This window comes from Typopeltis vanoorti, chromosome 5, assembly GCF_054136105.1.
Source record: "Typopeltis vanoorti isolate ZY-2024b chromosome 5, IOZ_Tvanoo_1.0, whole genome shotgun sequence".
Taxonomy (NCBI): domain Eukaryota; kingdom Metazoa; phylum Arthropoda; class Arachnida; order Uropygi; family Thelyphonidae; genus Typopeltis; species Typopeltis vanoorti.
This window is the reverse complement of record NC_143553.1, coordinates 84,972,098-84,996,043: the sequence shown is the minus strand read 5'-3', so window position 1 is coordinate 84,996,043 and position 23,946 is coordinate 84,972,098. Positions and strand designations below refer to the sequence as shown.

The window sequence follows — 23,946 nt, the reverse complement described above, 5'->3', positions numbered from 1 at the left end:
ATACATTTTACTTAACATAATCATGACTGTAATAGATTTAGTTTAATCCTTTATCCCAGTGAGAGCAAACAAAGTTTGCGCCTGAAAATATCTTCAGGACTAAATATAGTGTTGTACTATCTTATCCAGTAAGTAGTGCAACACCAAGGCAACTCGTGGCAAAGGTGGAGCAAGCTACCAGGCACTTCTAACCCAGTATCTCCCATAATGCAAAACACATTTCCTATGTGGATATGTATACTGTTATGCATTAAAGGGATTGGCCTTGGTGTTGGTGATTGGTGTTGCACTACTTACTGGATAAGATAGTACAACACTATATTTAGTCCTGAAGATATTTTCAGGCGCAAACTTTGTTTGCTCTCACTGGGATAAAGGATTAAAATAAATCTATTATAGTCTAACCTAGTGATAAATAAATTTTCAACATCTTTCTCTAAATCCAGAGTAATTTTTAAAAAAGGTGATAAACCTTTTGGCAACTCCCATAGGCACAGATGACTTGCTACTGCTTCTGCCTGGTATCTCCAGCTCTGGGCCTGGCTCCCACTGAAGAGACCTCAATAAAGGTCGAAACTAGTCTGGGTAGATGGCCAATCCCTTTAATGCATAACAGTATACATATCCACATAGGAAATGTGTTTTGCATTATGGGAGATACTGGGTTAGAAGTGCCTGGTAGCTTGCTCCACCTTTGCCACGAGTTGCCTTGGTGTTGCACTACTTACTGGATAAGATAGTACAACACTATATTTAGTCCTGAAGATATTTTCAGGCGCAAACTTTGTTTGCTCTCACTGGGATAAAGGATTAAACTAAATCTATTATAGTCTAACCTAGTGATAAATAAATTTTCAATAATCATGACTGGTTCATCACCTGCTTTATATTGTATTTTTGATAGTCTGGAAACCCCATCTCTAGAGATCAAACATGGAAATTTTTCAAGTCACCTCAGACCTCATCTTACTGCAAGGCAGTAGTGTCACAATGAAATTTATCTCTTACCTTAAAAAAAAAAAAAAGTTGCTTGAAAATATTGTTTTTTGTGAGTTTGATTGCTCTTCCCTCCTTTTTTTTTTGGTGGGAAATACTGGAAAGTTCATATAAGGCTGTTACCATCTAATATATGTACAAAAGGGTGACAAATGCACCATGAAAGCTGTAGAGGAATAAGTCTGCTAAATACTGGTTATAAGTTATATGCACAAATATTAACTTAAAATCTCAAATCACATCTAGAAGTAAAAACTCTGTGAAAAACAAATACCTTCCATAAAGGGCAATCATGTATTGATCCAGCTTTTACAAGGTTTGGCATGACCTGTACTGTACTGAAGTGAATTATGGACCATAAAAATTGCAGAAGAAAAAATAATAGAAACCAGAGAAATGAATTCTTATGAAGGACAGCAGGCTAATACTCTCTGTGACAAAAAAAAAAAAAAAAAAAAAAACATAACTAACAATAGACTCAGTATTGGAAAAATATCTGAATATTGAAAGAATGGACAGCTCAAGACTTACCCAAAAAGATACTTCAGTACCACCCAGTTGGAGGACAAAGAAATCAGGGATGACCAAGGAAAAGATGGAATGAGACTGAAACAAGCCACTGGACCTAAATCTCTGAAAGGATGTTGTTTTTTGTGATCCACAGTACAACTGCATTTGAATGTCTTTCACTGTTGGTGTGATTTCCCCATATCACCCAGAATCCATGCCCACTGTGCAAATCTTAGTTCTCCAAGTATGTCAACACAGTATAAGAAAAAAAATTCAGCATATCACAAGTGGCTTGAGACCAAAACTCCAGTTTCACATTCAGTCTAAAATGCAACTCACAACAGATGCAAGAAAACCATCAATCCAAATCTTACTTTAAAGTGGCTAAATGCACAGGCACACCTCCTGTTCAAATTGCAGTCAAGCCTTCTTGTCCTTGGCTGGAACCATTGGGTGCAATTTCTGTCCATCCATTCTCCATCCATCTTACTCCTCCCATTTGTATGATCACTGTCTCATGGTAATCATTATTCTTCTCCAACTTTGCATTGATGACCACAACAAATTACCTCCCACATTACCTATACTACCCCACACCTCTTAGTCTCAACAGAAAGAAAATCAGAGAATCGTGAATAACTTGAATACCAACAAGCCATCTAGTCCTGGTGGAATCACTCCTGTTGTGGTAAAACACATGTTCCAGAATTGTCACCTATCCTATGCAATTCTTCTCTCTCGCAGACTTATAAGGAACATAGGAAGAGTTTGCTTTGGTTTGGAGTTTGGACTTTTCAGATCTATCCAAAGAAAATTAACACAGAGGAGATGTGTTGATGATATTGTCCTACCATCTTTGTCTTATGGATTCAGAAAGTTATTCATGCTGTTAATTCCTTTCTTTGCTCTGCTGATGTATGCTAAAGCGATGATCCTAATTTTCTGATTTCTTTAGACAATATGGTGGAAAACCTGTGATCTGTGTAAAACCAAAGATGGAAGCTGACATAAGGGGGAAAAAAATTTCTTTTTACTATAGCTGTTGTGTCCTCAAGATTTTATGCATCATATCATCAAACTTTTAAAAATAATTTGAATAAGGCAACAATTTAAGAAGTAGCTTGCTTCACAGTACTCAGCTTCTAAACCAGATGTTTCATTTGCATCTAACTACAACTCTCAACTTAATGTGAAAACTTTGTTATTCCTTCAGGAAAGTTAATGTCATTATTTTATTACAGTCATCATATAAATTGAGGATATACATCTGATGTATATCCTCAAGGGTTATATAGGCTACAAGATCTAATCTCTACCTTGTTTATGCTCAGCAGTTTTTGTCTTCATTGGTGTATGTCACATCTCTTATTTGATCAGCCATTACATTACATTATATTCTAAAATGTTCATAACTACATCAATCCATCTATATCTTAGTCTTTCTCTGAGTATTTTTTGTGCCTCCCCACCCTTCAAACATTGTTTTACTAATCTTCTATTTGGTTTAAATCAATATACTATTTTAGATTAGCTCTGCTTACATATTCTTGACTATAAATAATTTCAGGTTCCTTTATGATATCTTCATTTTTAATTGGTACTGCCAGTGACACCATATGTTTGCTTCATTAATTTTTCTCAACACTCTCATATATATGACTCTGGCTGGTACTGTTTGATCAGCTGTTCTGTTTCTAACCCAGCTCTCCCCGATCCATATGTTAAAATTGGTTTAGCACTGTTTTGTACACCTATTTTGGCATATATCTATTACATTTCCATCTCTATTTTCCAACTCCACTAAAAACTGTACCTAAATAGTTAATTGTGAAACCTGTTCCATAAGTGTTAAGAATGCAGGTTGATGCTTTTACTCTCCTGGGTTATTTGTTTTATGTTTAGCTGTGAAAATAATATTACAAAGATTTGCAGCAGATGCTATAATTTGACTCTTTTTTTACCTTGAATTCATGTTATGTCATGCCTTTTTGCCTCTAATAAAGGATTTTTTTTTTATTGTAATTTGTGTCTGTGCTAAAACGTCTTTGAAAAGAAACATCAGTTCAGTTATGCACTCCAAGAATGACAGGAATTAAAAAATTCTTGATTAAAAGTATATTAACTGCTTAGTGACAAAGCTAGTGATAACCATAAAATCTCTATTTATTGTTAAACTAGGAAGTACAATAGGACTTATCTCAGTTCACCTTGGAAGACTTTCAGATGAATGTTTTCATAAGTAGCTTTAGGCCAATAAAGTTAGAAGTCTTCAGATGATGTATGGTATAGTCTTTATTATTTTATTGACTTGTTAATGGATTTTGGTATTCACTATGTTGCAGCTAGAACTGGTCTAACTGTTGAGACTATAATTGCTTACTTTGTGGATATCTGTATAAATGGTAGTTTAATTAGCCAGAAGTTGTCTTACTTTCTTTCCTCACAGCCTGCAGCTGTTCAGGGAGACTTTGTCAACACTTCAAGTAATACTAGTAATAAACAGACTGTAGTGCGGCACTGCTAAAGATACAAGTAATTTGAATTTTGACTTTAAATGTTTACTTGTAGTCGTGCTTTTGGGGAACGTTCTTCAGTTCTGTTTCTGTTAAACTTCATTAGCCTCTCTGCAGAGTGCCACAGGTTTGTAAATAGTTTTATATATTTATATATGCATACATTTTTCCCTCTTTCTCATTTATACTATTTGGTAATTATACATAATGTGTAGTAGTTCCTACTATTGTGTTTCATTCTGAATTGTATTCTGCATTTTAAAAGTGAGCAATCTTATAAATAGGATTAAATTTGTGTTATTTTTAAGATTTTTTTTTTTTAAGTACCTAAACACTCCTAAACAAAAACAGGCTAAAATAGCCGTTAATTATATTAATAAATATGATTTTTATTATAAGGGATCTTATAGTATGGACTGTGGAATTAGAAGAATCATAGAAGAATTATTCATGCAATACTGATATCTCGTGATCTCCAAAAAAATTTCTCTTGTTAAAACTATATCTTTTTTTTTTTTTTTTTTAAAAGGGTGGGGGGTTTGAAGCAATAAAGTATTATTATTATGTGATATCCTTGGAATTAGAAGAGTCATTCCGGGAGATCTGTTATTCACACAATACCGATGTCTTTTACAATTTCCTTCCTGCCATGTACTGAAAAGGTTTCAGTGTCAATCCTGTAACCCCTTTAACAATGTATGTGCTTCTATTGTGACCTTTTTTTTTTATTGGCTAGTTTTTGAAGCCTGTAGACGTTCAATCCGTTTTCATAGGGAACATTCTTAGATCTGCCACAATCATCACCACCTGCCTCTGGACCTTTCTACTGCTTCTTCATCCTTATGGAATCCAGATAATCAGATCACTATGGCTAATGTAATTCTTTCAGTCTGTAATATGCTGGTGTCCAAAAGCTAAGAACGAACCACATTTTTACCTGTATATGAAAAAAATTTTCATGACTACAGCCAAATGGCGACATAAATTTATTGCCAGCATACTAATAAATTCTATTATACAAAAATGTGTTATAAATTTCATACAAATTAAATTGCAATATGTTTTTTGGCAAAAGTTCCAGATTTCCTAAGAATGTAATTAAGGAGTTAATGTAATTTTCTGCTTACAGAAAACTATATTCAGAGACATTTCAGTATATAGACTATGTCCACCCTGAAATGTGATGCTAGTTGCTGTCACAATGTCATAACATCCTTAGCACCAAGTGATTCAAGAATTCTTGAGGCAAACTAGCCCACTCCTCCTTCAGAGCAAGGATAACACCTTGTTTGTTTTCTAGAGAAGAATTTTGAGCAGTAATGCGTCTTCCTATTGTTTCCCAAACGTGTTCTATGGGGTTGAGATCTGGGGAGAATACTGGCTACTCGATTCAGTTGATATCCATGGTCTTCAGAAGTATCTCCACTATGTGTGTGCAATGTGGTGTGGCATTATCATCCATAAAAATGAATTCTTCACTTACAGCACCGCAGAACAATCAAACATGATGTTGAAGAATTTTGTGGCAATACCATTTATAACCAATAATCTGTCTTCCTCTTAGGAAATGTCTGGAACATATTCCATTGGTATGAAACGCTGCCCAGAACCTGGATTGAATGCTATGTGAGATTCTAAACTTTCTGGCAATATCAATAATTCTGTGACCACCTTCAGGCTTTCTAATAATTTTTTCCTGCATGAAATCATCTAGATGATGTCTTTGAGACATTTCAAGACATCCAAGTTTACAACTTTATTCCTTCACGAAAAGAGCTTCCTTCAAACATAATTTGCTTAGTGCAGCCTTTTGCTTTTTATCCTGAGTGCTACCATGTGATCCTTTTGCACGTAATTCAAATCTGTACCCACGTTCTACTCGAAATCATCAGTTATACAAATTGCCACAAGCTGATCCATCTCAATTTGGTTTTAATCTTCAGAAATAGTGTTCAGCCTTAGATTTTGGACACCAGTGTAGTTTACTCTTTCTAGTGAGCTGTTTGTTTTCTTATCTTTCCACAATTTACACTGACTGCTAAATTTTTCTCTACAATGACATTTGTTATATGACTGAACACAATGCCATTAACCATCTAACTGGAATGAAGTATGTTTCTGTCAATCAAAACATTGATGTAGGTACACTGTTAAAATTAGAATATCAATGAGATGCCATTGAATGGACACAACATGGATATGAAGTATTCAGATGGTTGATATATTTCATCCATCATGGCTGGTTAAATGTGTACATGCTGAACAGCTATGTAGCAGCCTTGTTATTCAAGAATACATGCTCAATGATGCAGTTGTTACAAATTTCAGAAAAAAATCTCATAATTAATTACAAATTAATTAGTTATTGATTATGAGGTTTTAAGTAACAATAAATAGTTTATTATAACAAAGATATATATTAATGTTTACATTTCATAATATTTACTGTAAATATTATGAGCAATATGCCCTCTAATTTTTGACAACCCGTGTGCAAATTTCCAGTCTTAAACTCAATGTGCGCAGTAACCTATGCTCATAATAGCAAAGGTCACAAACTATTAATTTGATACACCTAAAAAACCAGCGACAACATCTTTGTTAAAAGATCGTGTATGTTGCATGTGAAATATTTCGATGAGAGCAACCTAAATGCTTGCTCTCCTTCAGCCATTGATATCGGCAATTGATATCAGTTTGCCCACGTGGTAGATTAAAAGTAACTACTTAGAATCTATTCAAATTAAACATATTTGGTCGTTTGAAAGTTTAGCATAAAACATTTTTGTTTAATACTGACCATATACAAATATTTTAACATTCTTTGTCTACCAGTTTCGTGCAAACTGTCTAGCTTTTTCAAGGTGTTGATGGAAAAGTATAAAAAATACTAGTAAATGCAAATTGAAAGAATATTAAAAACGTTGTAAACACTCTAGTAGCTAAGGTTGCACATTCGCGTGACAGAGACTGAGTGGACTTATTGTTCTTAATCATTATCACGCATGCGTGTTTGTTTTAAATGCATAATGTGATTACTAGCTAGCTGTAGTTTAGATGGATTTAAAGAGAGGATGAGGTTTTTCCATGAACTGTTAAGAATAGTACCCTGGTTTCTGTTGAGGTTTCCGCCAGTTTTTAACACTACTGCGGCTTCCTTGAATAAACGATGTCTATAATCATCATCTAAATATGGCATGGAGCTATTTTGCCACTCTATCGTGTAGGTAAACGTACAGAAATGATGTGCTAAGCTGGAAGAAATACTTCTGTTGTGGTTTACATCACCAACGTGCCTCTGTCTGATCTCCAAACTCCGTGAAGTTTGTCTAATGCAGGCGAGACCACAGGAGCAAGGAATGTAATATACTCCTGGATATTTGTAGAATGGCACCTTGTCTTTTGGTGATCCTAAAAAATGTTTGATGCTGGTGGTTGGTTTGAAGATCACTCTGATGTTGTGGGCTTTTAGTATTCTGGCTATTTGATAAGAAATTGACTTGATGAAGGGAATCACTACAGTAGAAATGTGCTGGGAGTTTGGTTCTTCTTGTCTGGGATTGTCACCATATAGATATTTTTTGATGATGTTCGGAGGGTATCCATTTTGTGATAATGTTTTGCTATTAGTGAGATTTCAGTCTGTGTATCCTCCTCTTCTGATATAAACTTACGTGCTCTATTTTTCAACATATGGATAATGCTTAGTTTGTGTGCCTTGTGATGGTTAGAAGTATAATGAAGGTATCTTCCAGTGTCTGTTGGCTTTCTGTAAATAGATAAATTGACACTATTTGATTGTCTTTTTATCAAGATGTCTAGAAAATGCAGATGGTTGTTGTTTTCAACTTCCAGAGTGAATTTTATCTTGTTATGTATGGAGTTGATTTTATTCACAAACGATTTTAGGTTTTCTAAGCTATCTTGCCATATAATGAAAATATCGTCAACATATCTCCACCATATAGATGGTATAGGGGAGATTGTTGAGAGAATTTCTTTTTCAAGTTTTTCCATGAAAAGGTCTGCACAAGATGGTGATAGCGGATTTGCCATTGCTAGGCCTTCTAATTGTTGATATATGGTGTTATTAACCTTGAAGAAATTAGACTGAAGGCAGTGTTTAAACATTTGTGTGATGTCTAGAGGAAAGAGGTCTTTAATGATGTTTATTACCTCTTCTACTGGTACATTGGTGAAGAGGGACACAACTGGCTAGTATGTCTGTTGGTTCAATCTTAATGGCTTGGAGTTTATTTACAAAATGCTGACTATTCTTGATATTGAATTCTGTTGATCTTATTTTGTTATTTAAAAAGTTTACAAGATGCTTAGCCAAAAGGTAAGTTGGGGATGATCTCCCATCAATGATTGGACGGAGAGGTATATCCTTTTTATGTATTTTAGGTATCCCATATAGTCTGGGAGTAATGGGATGTGAGGATTTTATTCTTCTCTTCACTTCTTCTGGCCAAATTTTACAGATTAGTTGGTTTGTTTCATTGTGATTTTTTTATTTTATATTCTAACTACTTAGAATCTATTAAGTTGGAATGGGTTAGAGTAAATTTATTTTTGTAGTATGTTTAAAAATTATTTCCTTTAAATTAGAAATTCTAAAAATTTTGCGCACACTGATGCGCACTAGGCTTGTGCATTCCCTTTTTGACTGGTGTGTGCTGGTGCACAGTCTTGATTATGAGATCAAGATTAGAAATATCTAAACAGTAATACAGTAGTCCCCCATTTTCTGCAGGAGATACGTTCCAAGACACCCTGTGGATAGTACCGAACCGTATATATTCAGTATTCGTGATTTCCAAAAGGCTGCAAGGTGCATGTAGCTTTCTCCACCTTTACAACGAGTTGCCCTGGTGTTGAGCTACCTCTGGGATCAGCGGAATTGTCTATTACTAAAAGAAAGCCATACGGCTTCATTTCAGCGATGTAAAATTACATAGGCAAAGTGGATATTAGATTCAACATTATTTCAAAGCCAAATGTTTGTAAAGACTATGAAAGTTTTGTAAGTTAATATCTTCGGACCGGGGTTGACTGCGGATAAGGGGGGGGGGGGACTACTGTAATCTTAAAACATTGTTTCTTTTCTGTAGTAGAGGGATATGATGTGATATAACATTTCCATTACAGTATGCTCTGTTTGTAGGATCTGATTCATAAGATGCATGCTACCACTTTCAAATGTTCTGCATTTATTTCAACTAAAACCACAGTTTTTTGAAATTGGAATGTGGGTGGAGATATTTAACATACTGTGTACATTAAGAAATAGCATATGTATCAAACAAGATACTTTCCTTAGTAGACATAAGGGCCTAAAATATTTAGTTCCAAAAGCAAATAAATAAGCAATACATAAACATTATACTTATTTAGCACCAAAAGTATTCAACACACTACCTTTAACAATAAGAAATGAAACTAACCCAAACAAATACAAAACTATAATTAATTATATAAATTATTGGTTTTTAGCATATTTGTATTCAAAGAATCCAGTCTTATGTGTAAAACGTAAAATTTAAACTATTTAACTGCTTTGTTTTATTTTGTTCCTAATTAATTGTTATGCAACTTTCTCTGTATGATGAAATTTTATTTTATTTGCGATTTTATTATGTAATTATATTATAATAATAATATGTAATACGTATATTATATGAATGTACATATGTGTATATTATGAAAATGCATTACATAAATTTTTGTAACTTTATGCATATCATAATCTGGATGAGCTGCTGCTCTTAGGTTGCACATATGATATTCAACATATTGTACTATTATAGGAAGCTTACAAATAAATAATAAACATCATCATCATCAAATTCCTGCCATGTACCCTCAAGGGGTGTACAGGATATGACAGTACTACATGAAAAAATTACATCATTACTAACTTCCTATCTACAATTTTCCTCCAAATCAGTCTGTTACTTGTCAAGACTCCAACATTATCAGATCTTATATTTCTATCGTCTAAGGCACTTTGTACCGTATCAATCCACCTATATCTTGGTCTTCCTCTGGGTCGTTTTCCTGCCAACCTGGCAGAGAACACTTGTTTTGCTAATCTTTCCTCTCCCATTCTATTTAAGTGACCATACCATCTGAGATTAGCTCTGTTAACGCATTCCTGGATGCTGACAATGTCAAGTTCTTTCCTAATATCCTCATTTTTAATATGATATTGCCATTGATGCCATCTGTTCACGCCTCTAATCTTTCTCAGGACTGTCATATCTGCGGTCTCTAGTCTTTGGTCAAGTGTTTTACTTCTGACCCAGCTCTCAGATCCATAAGTTACAATTGGTTTGAACACAGTCTTGTATACAGCTAATTTAGTGTTCCGACTAATTTCTTTCTTATTCCATATGAATTTATTCAATTGACTTCCCATTCAATTGACTTCCGCTGATTCTGTTGTCTATTTCTATATTTAGTTTACCATCTTCAGTAAAAATTGTGCCTAAGTAGCTGAAATGTTTTACTTGTTCCACGGGTTCTCCATTCACAACACAGTTGACATTTTCAATGATTCTGCCTATTTTCATTGTCTTTGTCTTTTTATTGCTGACCTTCATACCATATCTATTACAACAGCTATTCAATTTAGTCAGAGAATCTTGCAGACTTGTAGCGGATTTATTTAGAAGTATAACATCATCCGCATAAAGCAAAGAGCTGACATTAACATCTCCAATTTTGATATCAGGTTTAATACCACATTCCTTCATAATGTGATCCATATAGATAATGAATAACAGAGGGGATAATGTACATCCTTGTCTCACACCAGATTTAACATTAAACCATCTTCCTGTACTTCCTTCAGTTCTAACTGCTGACTCACAACTCAAATAAAGACTAAGTATTGCTTGATATAATGCCCCATTGACACCATATAACTGCAGCGTATTGAATAGCTTCTCTCTTGGCACCTTGTCATATGCCTTTTCCAAATCGACAAAACTTAAATACAGATCTTTGTTATATTCCCATGCTTTCTCGACTACTTGTCGTAAAGTGAAGATCTGATCCTGACAGCCTCTATTTGGCCTGAATCCAGCTTGTTCTTCACCAAGCTTTTCTTCCACAATTCTTCTCAACCGTTTCTCAAGTATACTTGCATAGATCTTGCCAGGAATACTCAGTAGGGAAATACCTCTGTAATTCTCACATTCAGTTTTATTTCCCTTTTTATATATGGGTACTATGAGAGCTCTACTCCAATCATCGGGAATTCATCCCTCTGTCCAGGCTTTCTGAACTATGCAGTGCAGCCACTGTAAGACTCTTATACCACCAGACTTCAGCATTTCTGGTCGAATATCATCTACTCCTGCTGCCTTTCCACATTTCAAGCCTTTGATGGCTTTTTCTACTTCAAGTATGGATATGTATTCCTGACTGCATGCCTGGTCAGTGTTTTTTATCACTGTGCTGTCATCACTGCTTGTTTCATTTAGCAGTTTTTCAAAGTAATTACTCCATACTTCAAGGATATCTTTTTCTCCTGTTTTCATTTCACCTTTATCATCTCTAATTCCTTTTACAGCACTCTTTCCTCCATTCCTAAGCTTCTTCAACAACCTCCAGAATATTTTGCCACCTTCTTGATATTTATTTTCTATATTCTTGCCAAAGTCCTCCCATGACTTTTGTTTAGCTAGTTTTACACACTGTTTAGCTTTCTTACATTTGTCTCTGTATTCTGTAAGAGTAAAAGATGACTTATTTGCCAGGAACTTAATAATAAACATCCACATGCATATCTAATAAATTGCACACTCAGTTTTTAGATATCCCCATCCCCTCATTGTGGAACTATCACTTCTATTCCAGGATATATAAACAAACAGGTTAGATGGATGTGAAGGGATTGTGTGTATTTGTGTGTGCAAGCACAGACATTATTCATGAGATAATAGCTGAGCAGCATAATATAAAATGATTTTGAGCATGGCACAAATTTCACAGACAAACTCTATTCTGTTTCCTCCCCTTATCTTTCTTAGATCTCTCTCATATCTGTAGCCTGTAGTCTACTCTCAGATACATAACTTGAACTGGATTTGTGCACTGTTACAAATTTCTCTTTTCTTCCATATACATTTCTTCAACAGGGTTCCCACAATACCAGCTTTGCTTATTCTGTTTTCTGTTTCCAAATTTAATTTGCCATCCTCACTTAAAACCATGAAATATTTTACTTGCCCTATAGGTTCTCCATTGAGAATGCAGCTGAAGTTTTCTATGTTCCTGCCTATTGTCATAATTTTAGTCTTTTTGTTGCTTATTTTCATGCCAAATTTGTTACAGCTGTTATGCAATTTAATTAGAGAACCCTAAATACTTGTACTCAATGTGTTTTGGAGTATATCTGTATAAAGCAAGAGCTAAGCTGATTTTAATAGGTTTAATGCTGTTTTCTTTTATAATGCAATTCATATAGATGATGAATAACAGTGAATATAATGTGCATCCTTGTCTTCTGATTTTACATCAAACCATCTTCCTATATTCCCTTCAATTCTAACTGCTGAGTCAAATCACCTTTTTTCATGCCAGTACTGAGCACATTCTATGCCTCGTGTGATCTTTCAGCATAAAGAAATAAGAAGGATATTAGACACCTGATCTCTCTACTTGTTGAAAAGACATCTGGTCCCAACGGCATCTCTCCTATTGTACTGAAACATTGTGCTCTAGAGCTAACATCAGTCCTCTATCGTTTCTTCTATCTTCTATACTCGGGACACCTATCCCATCTCATGAAAGCAAACATATATCCAATCCATTCTTGGGAAAAGAAAAACATACATGCTGTCCACTACCCACCAATTGCTATTACCTCAATCCTCTCCAAAATAATGGCAAAAGTTATCAATAGTTAACTTGTTCACTACCTTGGAGCTCACCAGTTAATCAGTGATCACCAGTATGGATTCTGCCAATCAAGATCCATGACTGATCTCTTAGCCTTCATCATCCACCACTGGATACATGCCATGGAAAGGTTTGGAGAAATATGTGCTGTCACCCTTGACATTTCCAGGTTTTTGATAATTTTTGGCAATCAAGGCCAGGAGACACAAAGTTTTTCACCAGATCTATCAGAAAACCCTCTTTTACAGAAAATTACAGTAAAATAATGTAATATAGTCTTCTCTTCAATGGAACAATTAAATCATCTAATGAATATGGTCTCACTCCTGAAAACACCAAAAATGTGATTCCTTTGAATGCAAATCCTTTAATAATTAAAAAACAAATAATAATGGCATGAACAGCTCACAGAAAAGATAGAAAAGCTTCCAGACATACCACTATCAAAAATAGAAACCTCTGTTTTCACAGGAGTTTCTATATTTTTCTATAGGAATACATAAAAAGCCCATGTGTCTTTGAAGGAATTCAGTTTGGTTAAGTCTTGGATATTTGTCCTGCAGAAAATGACATTAACCATGTGCAGCCTCAAACTGGAAAAATCCAATAGTAATAAAAGCAAGATCTCAAAAATCAGACGTATATACATAAATAATTAATACTTTGTTGTAATGAAATTGTTGTGTATTCCACCAAAACATCAAGGTCCTCTTGTGAAAGCATAAACCAGGATACCTGCAGGAGACCTATTTGAAACTATGTGAGCATCCTACCTTATGTATGTTACTATGAAGGACGTTATAGGAGATGTCAAGCTCATTCAATTCCATGGAGGAATTGAATGAGCTTGACAACAATAACCCGTTCTCTTAAAAGTAGTAAGTTACAACTTCTTTCACGTGCCTACCCACTTAGTGGAAAATAGAAAACAGGTGCAGAAGCAATTATTTTCCTGACAGACATTTTCCTAACTGGAACATTCACATCTGTCGGAATTTGATTCTGCAGCAGTCATCTGCTGTCTTATCAGTTCAGCAGTGAATTCTGTTACACAATGTACAAGTTGTCACAATTGTAGTATCCATGATACTGCAATTATGACAAAATTTCCTCATCCTTGAGGAAACTTTTTCTCAAGCCATGTAGAATGCACAGCAGGCAAGAAAGCTCAAAACAGAATATGAAATTTCTGATATTTCAATGATATTTCAACTACATGCTGTAGTTGAAATATCAACTACAGCATGATGCATCTACTATCAGTCAAAAGAATGTCTGGGTGCAATTTGCATTCATTCTGTAACCAATCATCCACCACCAAAGAGGTCTACAACAAAGTTTGGAATGTGATGGTCAGATACCACCCACTACTCTCATTTCTGGAGCATAGTGGATGTACAGTTGCTAACCCAAATGCAATTGCAGCGAAAGCTTGCTAAAATAACTGCAATAACTGCATCATCTTCTTATCCTTTCCTAATTCCTGATCCTAAAATGCAAACCATAAAAATATCCAATTTTGATCTTTTCAAATAGTCAGGAACTGTACAACAAACTATTCAAGAAAGAAGAGCAGAATGCTGTCTTGCTTTCAGTTCTTCTTTCTTGAAAACAGCCATTATGACATCCATACTGTCACTATCTTTAGTGGACCAGCTGCTCTTCTTCTACAACAAAATCTTTTGTGGAAATACATTCCAGATTGTTGACAAAGATTGATTATTATTGCCTTTCCGAAGTCAGTCATGGATCAAAAAATTCTAACAGATTATCATTTGTTAGAAATGTTTGCATTAGCTCTGACTATCTGCTTGTGAAAATTGTTAACTATCATTGTTTACATTTTCTGAAGAAAACAGCAACCTTCTTTCCAAGACACAGTTTTGTTTGTAAAAATCATTGTACATTAGATCATCTATTTCAACTGGCAACATCCATTAAAGACTTTCCTGAGAAACTCGCTCAACTTTGGTCTTAAATGGAATCGTGTCTTTCTGTTAAGAACTTTTTTATCATAATAAACTTTCCAAGTCCAAGTGGAATCTACCCTTTCCAAATCCTTTTACCATCTTTTGCAATTCACATAATATGTGAATCATAAGAAGTCAGTTGCAGCAAGGCAAGCTCTTGATCATCTTTTTGTCTGGGTGCTTGCAAAAGTGTTTTAAGTTCTCAACTCAGAACACCATTCATCTGCACTCTTATTCACAAACACAGTCTCCATCCTGACCCAGAACTACACTTAGGACAAACAGCAGTCCCAGTTAAAACAGAGACAAAGTTCTTGGAACTCATAATTGATAAAAAGATAACACATTTTCCCCATATATTCCAGCTGAGGAGATAAATACCAAAGATCCTTGAACATACTTCATACCTGACTTTTGGTATGTGGATTGATGTTCTTTGCTCTACCTTTCCTGTGCACTTATCCAATCAAAGTATGAGGGTAGTCTGAAAAGTTCTTGCCCTCACCCATAGATGGCAACACTATCAGCGTGATTTTTTTTTTCTAAGTTGGTACATCTGTCATAACCATCCATGTGAAATTGCAAGTCATTCTATGAAGTAGTTTGTTTTACAGCTGTCTGAAGCAAAAGTGTTGTCTGTATCCCTTGAAATGGATAAAATTGAGTATCGTGTGGTTATAAAATTCTTTGTAAAAGAAGGTTTAATGCCAAAAGAAATTCATTCGAAGTTCATAAAAGTTTATGGGCTGCCGAGTTTAAATGTGGCCTTACCAGCCTTGAAGATGATCCACGTGAAGGACATCCAAAAAGTGCAACAACACCAGAAATCGTTGATCAAGTGCATGATATGGTATTGGATGACTGGCAAGTCAAAGTGCGTGAAATTGCTGAGACTATAGGCATGTCAAAAGAACGTGTAAGATATATTTTGCATGAAGAATTGCAAATGAAAAAGCTTTGCGCAAGGTGGCTGCCACGCTTGCTCACAGCAGATCAAAAATGCACTCACATGAAAATCTCTGAACAGTGCTTGGAGCATTTTAACAAGAATAAAACTGATTTTGTGCATTGATTTTTTTATTATGGATGAGACTTGGATTCACCATTACACACCAGAATTCGAACAGCGGACAGAAGCCGGTTGTTCAGCGCCAAAGAAGACAACGGCTGTTCCATCAGCAGGAAAGGTCATGGCATCAGTGTTTTGGGATGCTAAAGGCATTTTGTTTATTAATTATCTTGAAACAGGTAAAACAATAACCGGGGAATATCATTCCAATCTTTTAACCAGATTAGATGAAAAAATTCGTGAGAAAAGACCCAGTTTTCAGAAGAAAAAATCATCTTTCATCAGGACAATGAACCTGCCCACAAAGATGTTTTGGCAATGGGAAAATTAAGGGATCTGCACTATGAATTGTTGGAACATCCACCCTATTCCCCAGATTTGGCTCCCTCTGACTTCTATCTCTTTCCAAAACTAAAATTCTTCCTTGCTGGTCAGCGTTTTTCTTCGAATCAAGAGGTGATTGCAGCTGTAGAGGGGTATTTTCCAAATCTTACTGAGAACCACTACAGGGATGGGATAATGGCACTGGAGTATTGCTGGAATAAATGTATTAGTCCTAAGGGAGATTATGTTGAAAAATAAAAATAATTTTGAAATGATAAATTTGTTTTTTCATTGTTAGGCTGAGAACTTTTCAGACCACCCTCATAGATAATGGATCACAGGTTCTCTGCTTATGCTAGGAACAGCACAAAACGTATATGCTGAGCATTACGTATTCCCTCTGGTGTTGAAATGGTGTTGAAAAGTTGAAATGAATTAATCATCACTGTTGCTTCAGCACCAGCAACTATCTTTGTAATGTACTTTCAAAATAAAAGCCTTGCCAAACCTGTGGAGGTGAGTAAAAACTTGTCCATTCCATGTGGACAACTATTTTTTGTGCATATTGGAAAAACATGTAATAATACACATTATGTTGCCACATATCTGTTTGGTCTACATATTAAAGAATTACTATTGGCTGTAGAGACATCATAATAGACAATACTGTGCACATCACGAAACAGCTTTATACCTTGTTATGCCTGCATCCCAACATGCAACATATATCTGCAGTCTAGAGAATCCCTCCTACTGATTCTTTGTTGTTCTGCACAAATGGTTCAAAATCAGTTTGGATTGTAGCAATTATACTGCTGAGCTGCATGATGTAGAATTTGCACTAAATTATCTTAAAATTGAAATGCATCATTTGCACTAATTTATTAAATTCTGTAAAGGCACTAAAAAGCCTGGTAATCCATCCACATCCAGTGCTCTCTCTCTCTCTCTTTGATCCAATATGTGATGCATTCACTAAGATTTGCCTGTGTCAGATCCCAAACCATGTTGGGAAAAGGGAAATGATGTTCCACTGCAGCCATTCATTTCTTCTCCTCCAACATCATTCTTGGCTGTCCCTTATACTAATTATAGGGCCCTTAATATTGCTGTTAATCTTGCTATTTCATGATATCTGTCTGTTACATCACTGACAGACATCATGAAATAGCGAGATTAGCAGCAATATTTTAAACTGATATGTAAAATTTTATTCTTTACATGTGTATGTTAGCAATGTTATTTATATACTACACGAGTTTAGCTTTCCTTTCACAATACACTTATACATTTGCTATTTATATATTTTTAACCATGAGCATGTCACATCATAAACACAGATGCCAAGACACTATTAAAAAGTAAACCAGTCTCCCAACCACACAAATTAAATTTAGTTTCCTACTTCATAATATTTCTTGTAATAAGAAACAAATACGAGGGATTTCTGAAAAAAGTAAGGTAACACGGTGGACAGGTAATGAGCAAAAGACTGCCATTGCAGTATGACTCTACTATTGCCTCACAGCTATTTCCATTTGCAAGATGGCATCTACCATGCGAATTTGGTCCAAAACAGATGTCCTTGAAGTTATTAGTTTTTTGCAAGCAAAAAAAGGCTTCACCAAGTGCCATTCACCATGAACTGGTTGCTGGGTATATGGCAAAAAGGTGATGTCAAAGAAGCAGGTATATTTTTGATGCAATGAATTTAAAGCAAGCTGTGGTGACACTGAAGGTCAACATCGGGTGGGTAGGCTTCCATCGAGCAAGGCAGAAGACAACATTTCACTCATTAAGGGCATCTTCTTGAAGACTGGCGAGTGAAATTGCACAAGTGGTGAAGTCTACTGTTTATGAAATTGTTCATGAAGTCCTTGGCTTTCAAAAAATGTGCTCCTGCTGGATGCCCTGACAGTTGTCAGAGGAACACAAGGGAACATGCATGGGAATGTGTCTGGAGAATCTGTTGCGATACAGCAACAAAGGTGAGGATTTTCTTGCTTGTCTAGTCACAGGAAATGAAATGTGTATTCATCACTTTACAACAGAGAACAAACAAGGCTCCATTACCTGGAAACATTCACAATCTCTGCACAAAAAAATTTAAAACTGTTCCCGTTGTCCAAAAAGTAATTGCCACAGTGTTCTGGGATTGCCAAGGCGTTCTGTTGGCAGACTTCTTGCCAAAGGGAGGAACAATCAATGCACAGCTTTACTGTGCAACATTGAACAAACTGAAATCCAACATTCGATGCCAACGACTAGGACTTCTGACAAACGGCATGATTTTCTTGCATTGGACAACACTACTGCACACACCACTCATGAGTGTCCGCACTGTAATCATTGGGAAACTCTACCACATCCCTGTGCAGCCCAGGCTTAGCACCTTCAAACTTCAATTTGTTCTGCACCTTTCCAGAAGTCTTCTCTCTATGAACGAGGAAGATCATCAGGTGGTGAGATGTTGATTACTGGGTGTGGGCACAGACTTCTTCAGTACTGGTATTGATAAACTGATCTATCATTTGTCCCAAGGACAAATGCATCATTACATTTGGAGATTTTGTGGAGAAGTAGTGCATATTCATTTATTTCTTGGTGTATAATTTCAAGTTCCTATTTTATTATTAAAATACTTGAGAGAGAGAGAAATGTGTTGCCTTACTTTTCGGAAACCTCCCTCATAATGTCTTTTCCAAGTTCTACCTTGTTTGAGACCCCTTCCATCCATGTCCCAGTCCATGCTACGCATACACAGTTAAGGGTCCATTAAAATTTTGTTCTTGATTGCTGTTTATACAGTGTGCTGTTGCTCCATTTAGATTCTTTGAAATGAAAACCTGATTTTTCCAGATTCAAAACCATGGTATACCAGTGTATCATATGCCAGCCTGGTTGGCCGAGTAGTTAGTGTATCCACTCTCCAGCCAAAAGGCTGCTTGTTCGAATCCCACCATCGACATGGATGTTTGTGATTGTCTGTGAAAACACTAGTTGTGGTAGCCAGCAGTAGATGGCGTTGGCATTAGATGATGAAGATTGGTGGAGTAGTGAGACGAAGAGCTGTAGAGTTGATGCCCTCCCTCGATGAGTCTTTCAAATCCCTGGAGGTGTGATATAATAATAATAATATGGCCAAACTTACCTTTAGTTGAAAAAGCTGTCTTGTTTCAGGTAAATGTTTCTCATATTTTAGGGAGGATGATAAAGAATATATCTAATACAGAATTCTTGCAGACTAATTTGAACAAACTGGTTCTTTGAATAAATGATAACAAATGTTGCTAACTGCAAGCTTATACATTTTGGACTGAAGACATTGCAGGCCGAATATTGTATTAATGGTAATTTGTTACAAACTGTCAATGAAATGAGAGATCTGTTGTGTTGGTAGACAAAGAGTTTAGGAGCCATTTTGCTAAAGTAGCTCCTGAACTTTGAAGTAGTAGTCATTAGATAACTGCAGTATTGAAGAGAATAGTAACTTGTATATACAGATATATAAAGAAGTTATTCTCCCACTTTGCAAGCCTTTGATAAGACACATCTTAACTACTATGCTCAGATTTGGTGACCTAGGTTTAGAGGAGATGAGGAAGCAGTTGTAAAGATCCAACAGCAGGTTACTGAAATGATATTTGTTGTGCAAATATCATTTCAGTAACCTATATACTTGTGCAAATGAGATTAAACTATGGGAACACTGTCCTCAAAGCTTGAGTAATAGCTGAAAGAGAGGAAATGCAACAGAAACATGAAGCTCATTACATAAGAAGAACTTGAGGTATATTCCATGATAGCTGAGTAAGGATGTGGTTAGGATGTGTATATGATACAGGTTTTCATGACTTTTGCTGAATGCATAGAATGCATTCTCAGTGAATATTTTCAGAGGAAAATATGACAAATATTTAGGCATTATGTGATGGGGAAGAGGTGTGTAATGTCATTAATATGAATGAAATCAAACAGTGCACATTGCATATTCCAACAACATTATGGAGACAAAACATATTGATGCAGGTTTTTGTATGTGTGAAATGAAATGAGAAATTAATTTCATATGGCAAAGAGAGAGAGAGTCTAATGCATGCATGTTCTTGAACTTTTTAACATGTTTTATATTTTTTAATATGAATTTTTTTGCAAAATTATTTGTTTATGCAGAGTATATACAATATGCACATCTATGTATACATCGGTGCATTAAAACACTGCTTTTTTTTCTTTCTTAGATGATGCATCTAGTACTGCATCCACATCACAAAGGGTAAGGATATGGTTTCTTTTAATGCTAAAAATGTTTCATCCCTTGATGTAGATTCCTATTGAAATATATGTGTGTGCTAAGGGTGTGTGCCAAAGCATGCTGAATCAAATTTTATAATTTTGTTGGGGGGGGGGGGGGGGGGGAGAATACACATAAAAATTTTAATAAGTGTATATTTTTTTGTTCAAATCATTTGTTTATAAAATTTAATTTGGTATGCATTGGCTGTATATTCAGTGCTTCAGCCAAATTGCAGAATGAAGAAAAATTGGAAAATATGAAATGCAAATGAAATAATGCTTCTTCGTGTAACCATGTGCAAATGTGGAAATAACATAACCATGTTTATTTCATAATCAAATATATATTTATACATGTTCAGTTATGGAATATATAAGAAAATATATATATCTGAAATATATATAAAACCACAGAGCTTCTGAGAATACAATCATTGACATTGCAATTGCCTTAGCTTGCACTACTTAAAAGTACTGCCAAGGCACCCACATATTCACCTTTAATTAGCAGTTTCTGACTGAAGTTTTGCTTGTCTGACAACTGTTAGACTGTTGGTTCTCATTAGAGATCAGGCAGACACCTTAAGTGGACAAAAATCTCATTCAGTACCAGAGCAATCCTGAGTAAGAGTGTTGTATTTTTCATAATTAAAACTGGTTATGTGCATAAGGGGGTAAGTATCACAGACGAGCCTAAAATTCTTCATGTTTAGTATTCTGACAGTGTTATAAAATAAGTAGATCAATCCATATTTCATAGCCAAATGTGTGTGTGTAAAGTGGAAAAATTTTAAGTATTGCAAGCTAAGACAACTCAGATGCCAAGGACTGAATTCTCTTGAGCCTCTGATCTTAATTCGAAACTTTCCGGGTTTCTATATATACCTATTCAGTTATAAAGTAAGCATGGACCGTTAATAGTTAATCCCCTGTTTATTTTACCTTGCCTAAATGAAAAACTTCTAGAATATGTCTTATGAGAATATACCAGAACTCATGAACATAACTTTTTATAAGCTCTCTTGTAAATTTTCAAAACATGCAAAAATCAATGTTTTTTTTTTTTTTTTTTTTTTGTACATTTGGCCATAAAATATTGATGTATTCATAATATTCTCCATTTTAATAACTTTGCTTATGCCAAACTGGTCTTTTTGTTCTATATTTTAATATAGAATAATATATTGTTATAGGCAGTAGTGAGACTTGGCTGACAGATAATGTAGTTACAGAGATAGAATGTGAATGGTTTAGTATTTTCGGGCAAGATAGGTTAGGATGGGGGGGGGGGAGTACTGCTGATGATAGAGGATGAATTGCAGCCAAAAAGGATAGGAAATAGGTGAGGTGGGAGGGTGGCAGTTCATTTAAAGCACTCTGATGTGAGATTAAGGGCAGTAAGACAAAATGCACACGGAGTTCCACAGATGATCTGGAAGACATGCATTGCCAAATTGTGAGGAATGTATAGAGATATAGACTGGAAGGAAGAAAGATCATGTAACATGAAGGAAATGGAATTTATACACCTAGTGAGAGAGAATTACTTGTGGCAACATGTGATGGAGGTGACTAGGGGGTGTGAGAGTATTGGACCTAGTCATAGGATCCTATAACCAAGGTGATCACATTGCCTCTGATTGGTGAAAGTGACCATGCAGTCTTGACTTGGAAGATTGTACAACATGAGGAATATTCTGTCAAGAAGGGGTATAACTGTCCAACCACAGATGCGAGACCCCCTTGACACTTCTGTACATGGGAAGAAATCGAATCCATTCCGATAATAGGGTAATCAATGATGAATGATGATTATTATATGTTAGAAAATTAGCTTTTCCAACTTATAATTTTTTATGAAAATTCTAGTTTTTAAAGTGGTGACAATTTTCCAACTGTTGCTTGTACAACAGTTGGAAAATTTTACGTATAAAGTATGTGATTTTGCATATTGGTGACAAATTCATATATTGCCTTATTCCTTCAACATGAATTGACTCTTCTTGGCACTATGCCAGCAAAGGTTCTCGCATCTGTGATTGGACAGTATGTGAGGCTACAAGGCAGGTGATTATGACAAGCTTAGGAAGAAGCTTAAATCCATACCATGGCATAAAACACTACAGTGTAAGGATGTTAGTAATGCATAGGAGATAGTTAAAGATCATCTAGAGGAACCAATATTAAATTGTATACCTAAGGTAAGGAGGGTTAATCAGGTAGGAATTAGATGGATGAATAATATCATTAAGCACAAGCTGCAGAAGAAGAAAATGCTGTGGAGGATATATAAAGAGAAAGGCAACCAGCAAACTCATGAACAGTTCAAGGCTCATGCAAAAAAGGTGAACAGCATAGCAAAGAAGGCAAAATCAGATTATGAGAAGAATCTAGCCAAGCGGCCAAAGGAAATCTCAAAGAGTTACTTCGTTATGTGGCAAGTAAGAGGAAGAATAGCTATGGAAGATTAACCTTAATGAGTGATGATGATGATAACAAGGTGACAGAAGCACATAAAATAGTTAAGTTACTGAGTGACCACTTATGATGACTTGAATGATATACAGAGGTATATCATCCAAGTCAGGTTACTGCTTTAACATACGTGACAGCGACTACTGTGGGATTAGAGGTGGATGAATTGGAATTTCTTAGGATATTGCAGAATCTCAATGTAAATACAGCTGTGGGATTAGATTAGGTATCAACTCGGGTTTTGCGAGAATGTGCAAGGGAATTGGCAATACTTATGGCTAGGCTCTTTAATTTAAGTCTCAGCTCTGGTATAGTTCCAAGTAATTCCCTTGCATATGGAAGGTTCTAAGACTAGCAAATTATAGTCGAATCAGTATCTCAGGCATAGTGGTAAAAGTACTGAAAAAATTTGTCAAAAAGAAAATTCAAATATAGTTGGATAAAAATATGATACTGTATTAGAGGCAACATGGCTTTGTGAAGAATTTGTCATGCCTCATTAATTTAGAGTAACAGCTGAGTTGGATAAAAGAAATGGCTACATGGTGATTCTGCTGGATTTTGCCAAGGCATTTGACAGAATGCCTTGGAAGAATTCTGTTACACAAATTAGAATGAATGGGAATGGATATAATACTGGTTAAGTGGATAAGCGGCTGGCTGCTGGACTGATATCAAAAAGTGATATGTGGAGGGGACAGAATCGAGGTGAAAACAGGTGACTAGTGGTATGCTGCAAGGTTCAGTACTAATTAAACCATTGCTGTTTAATTTGTTCATAAATGATATAGGAAATAACACGAAAGGAAATATTCAGTAATAGAGAAATATTCAGAGAGTTTGCAAGATGATTTAAATAGGCTGTCAGTATGGGCAGAAGATA

At 35.5% G+C, this 23,946-nt stretch overlaps 1 protein-coding gene across 4 annotated transcripts in view; it reads left to right on the top strand.

The window, feature by feature from the left end:
• LOC150106609 (membrane-associated guanylate kinase, WW and PDZ domain-containing protein 1-like) overlaps positions 1-23,946 on the top strand; it is a 494,883-nt gene that overhangs the window by 437,725 nt on the left and 33,212 nt on the right. For all 4 annotated transcript variants that reach the window (XM_090393225.1, XM_090393223.1, XM_090393226.1 and 1 more), the window contains one exon: positions 20,534-20,568. In XM_090393225.1, coding sequence (XP_090249351.1) covers positions 20,534-20,568 — 35 coding nt within the window. The remainder of the gene's footprint in view (positions 1-20,533; positions 20,569-23,946) is intronic.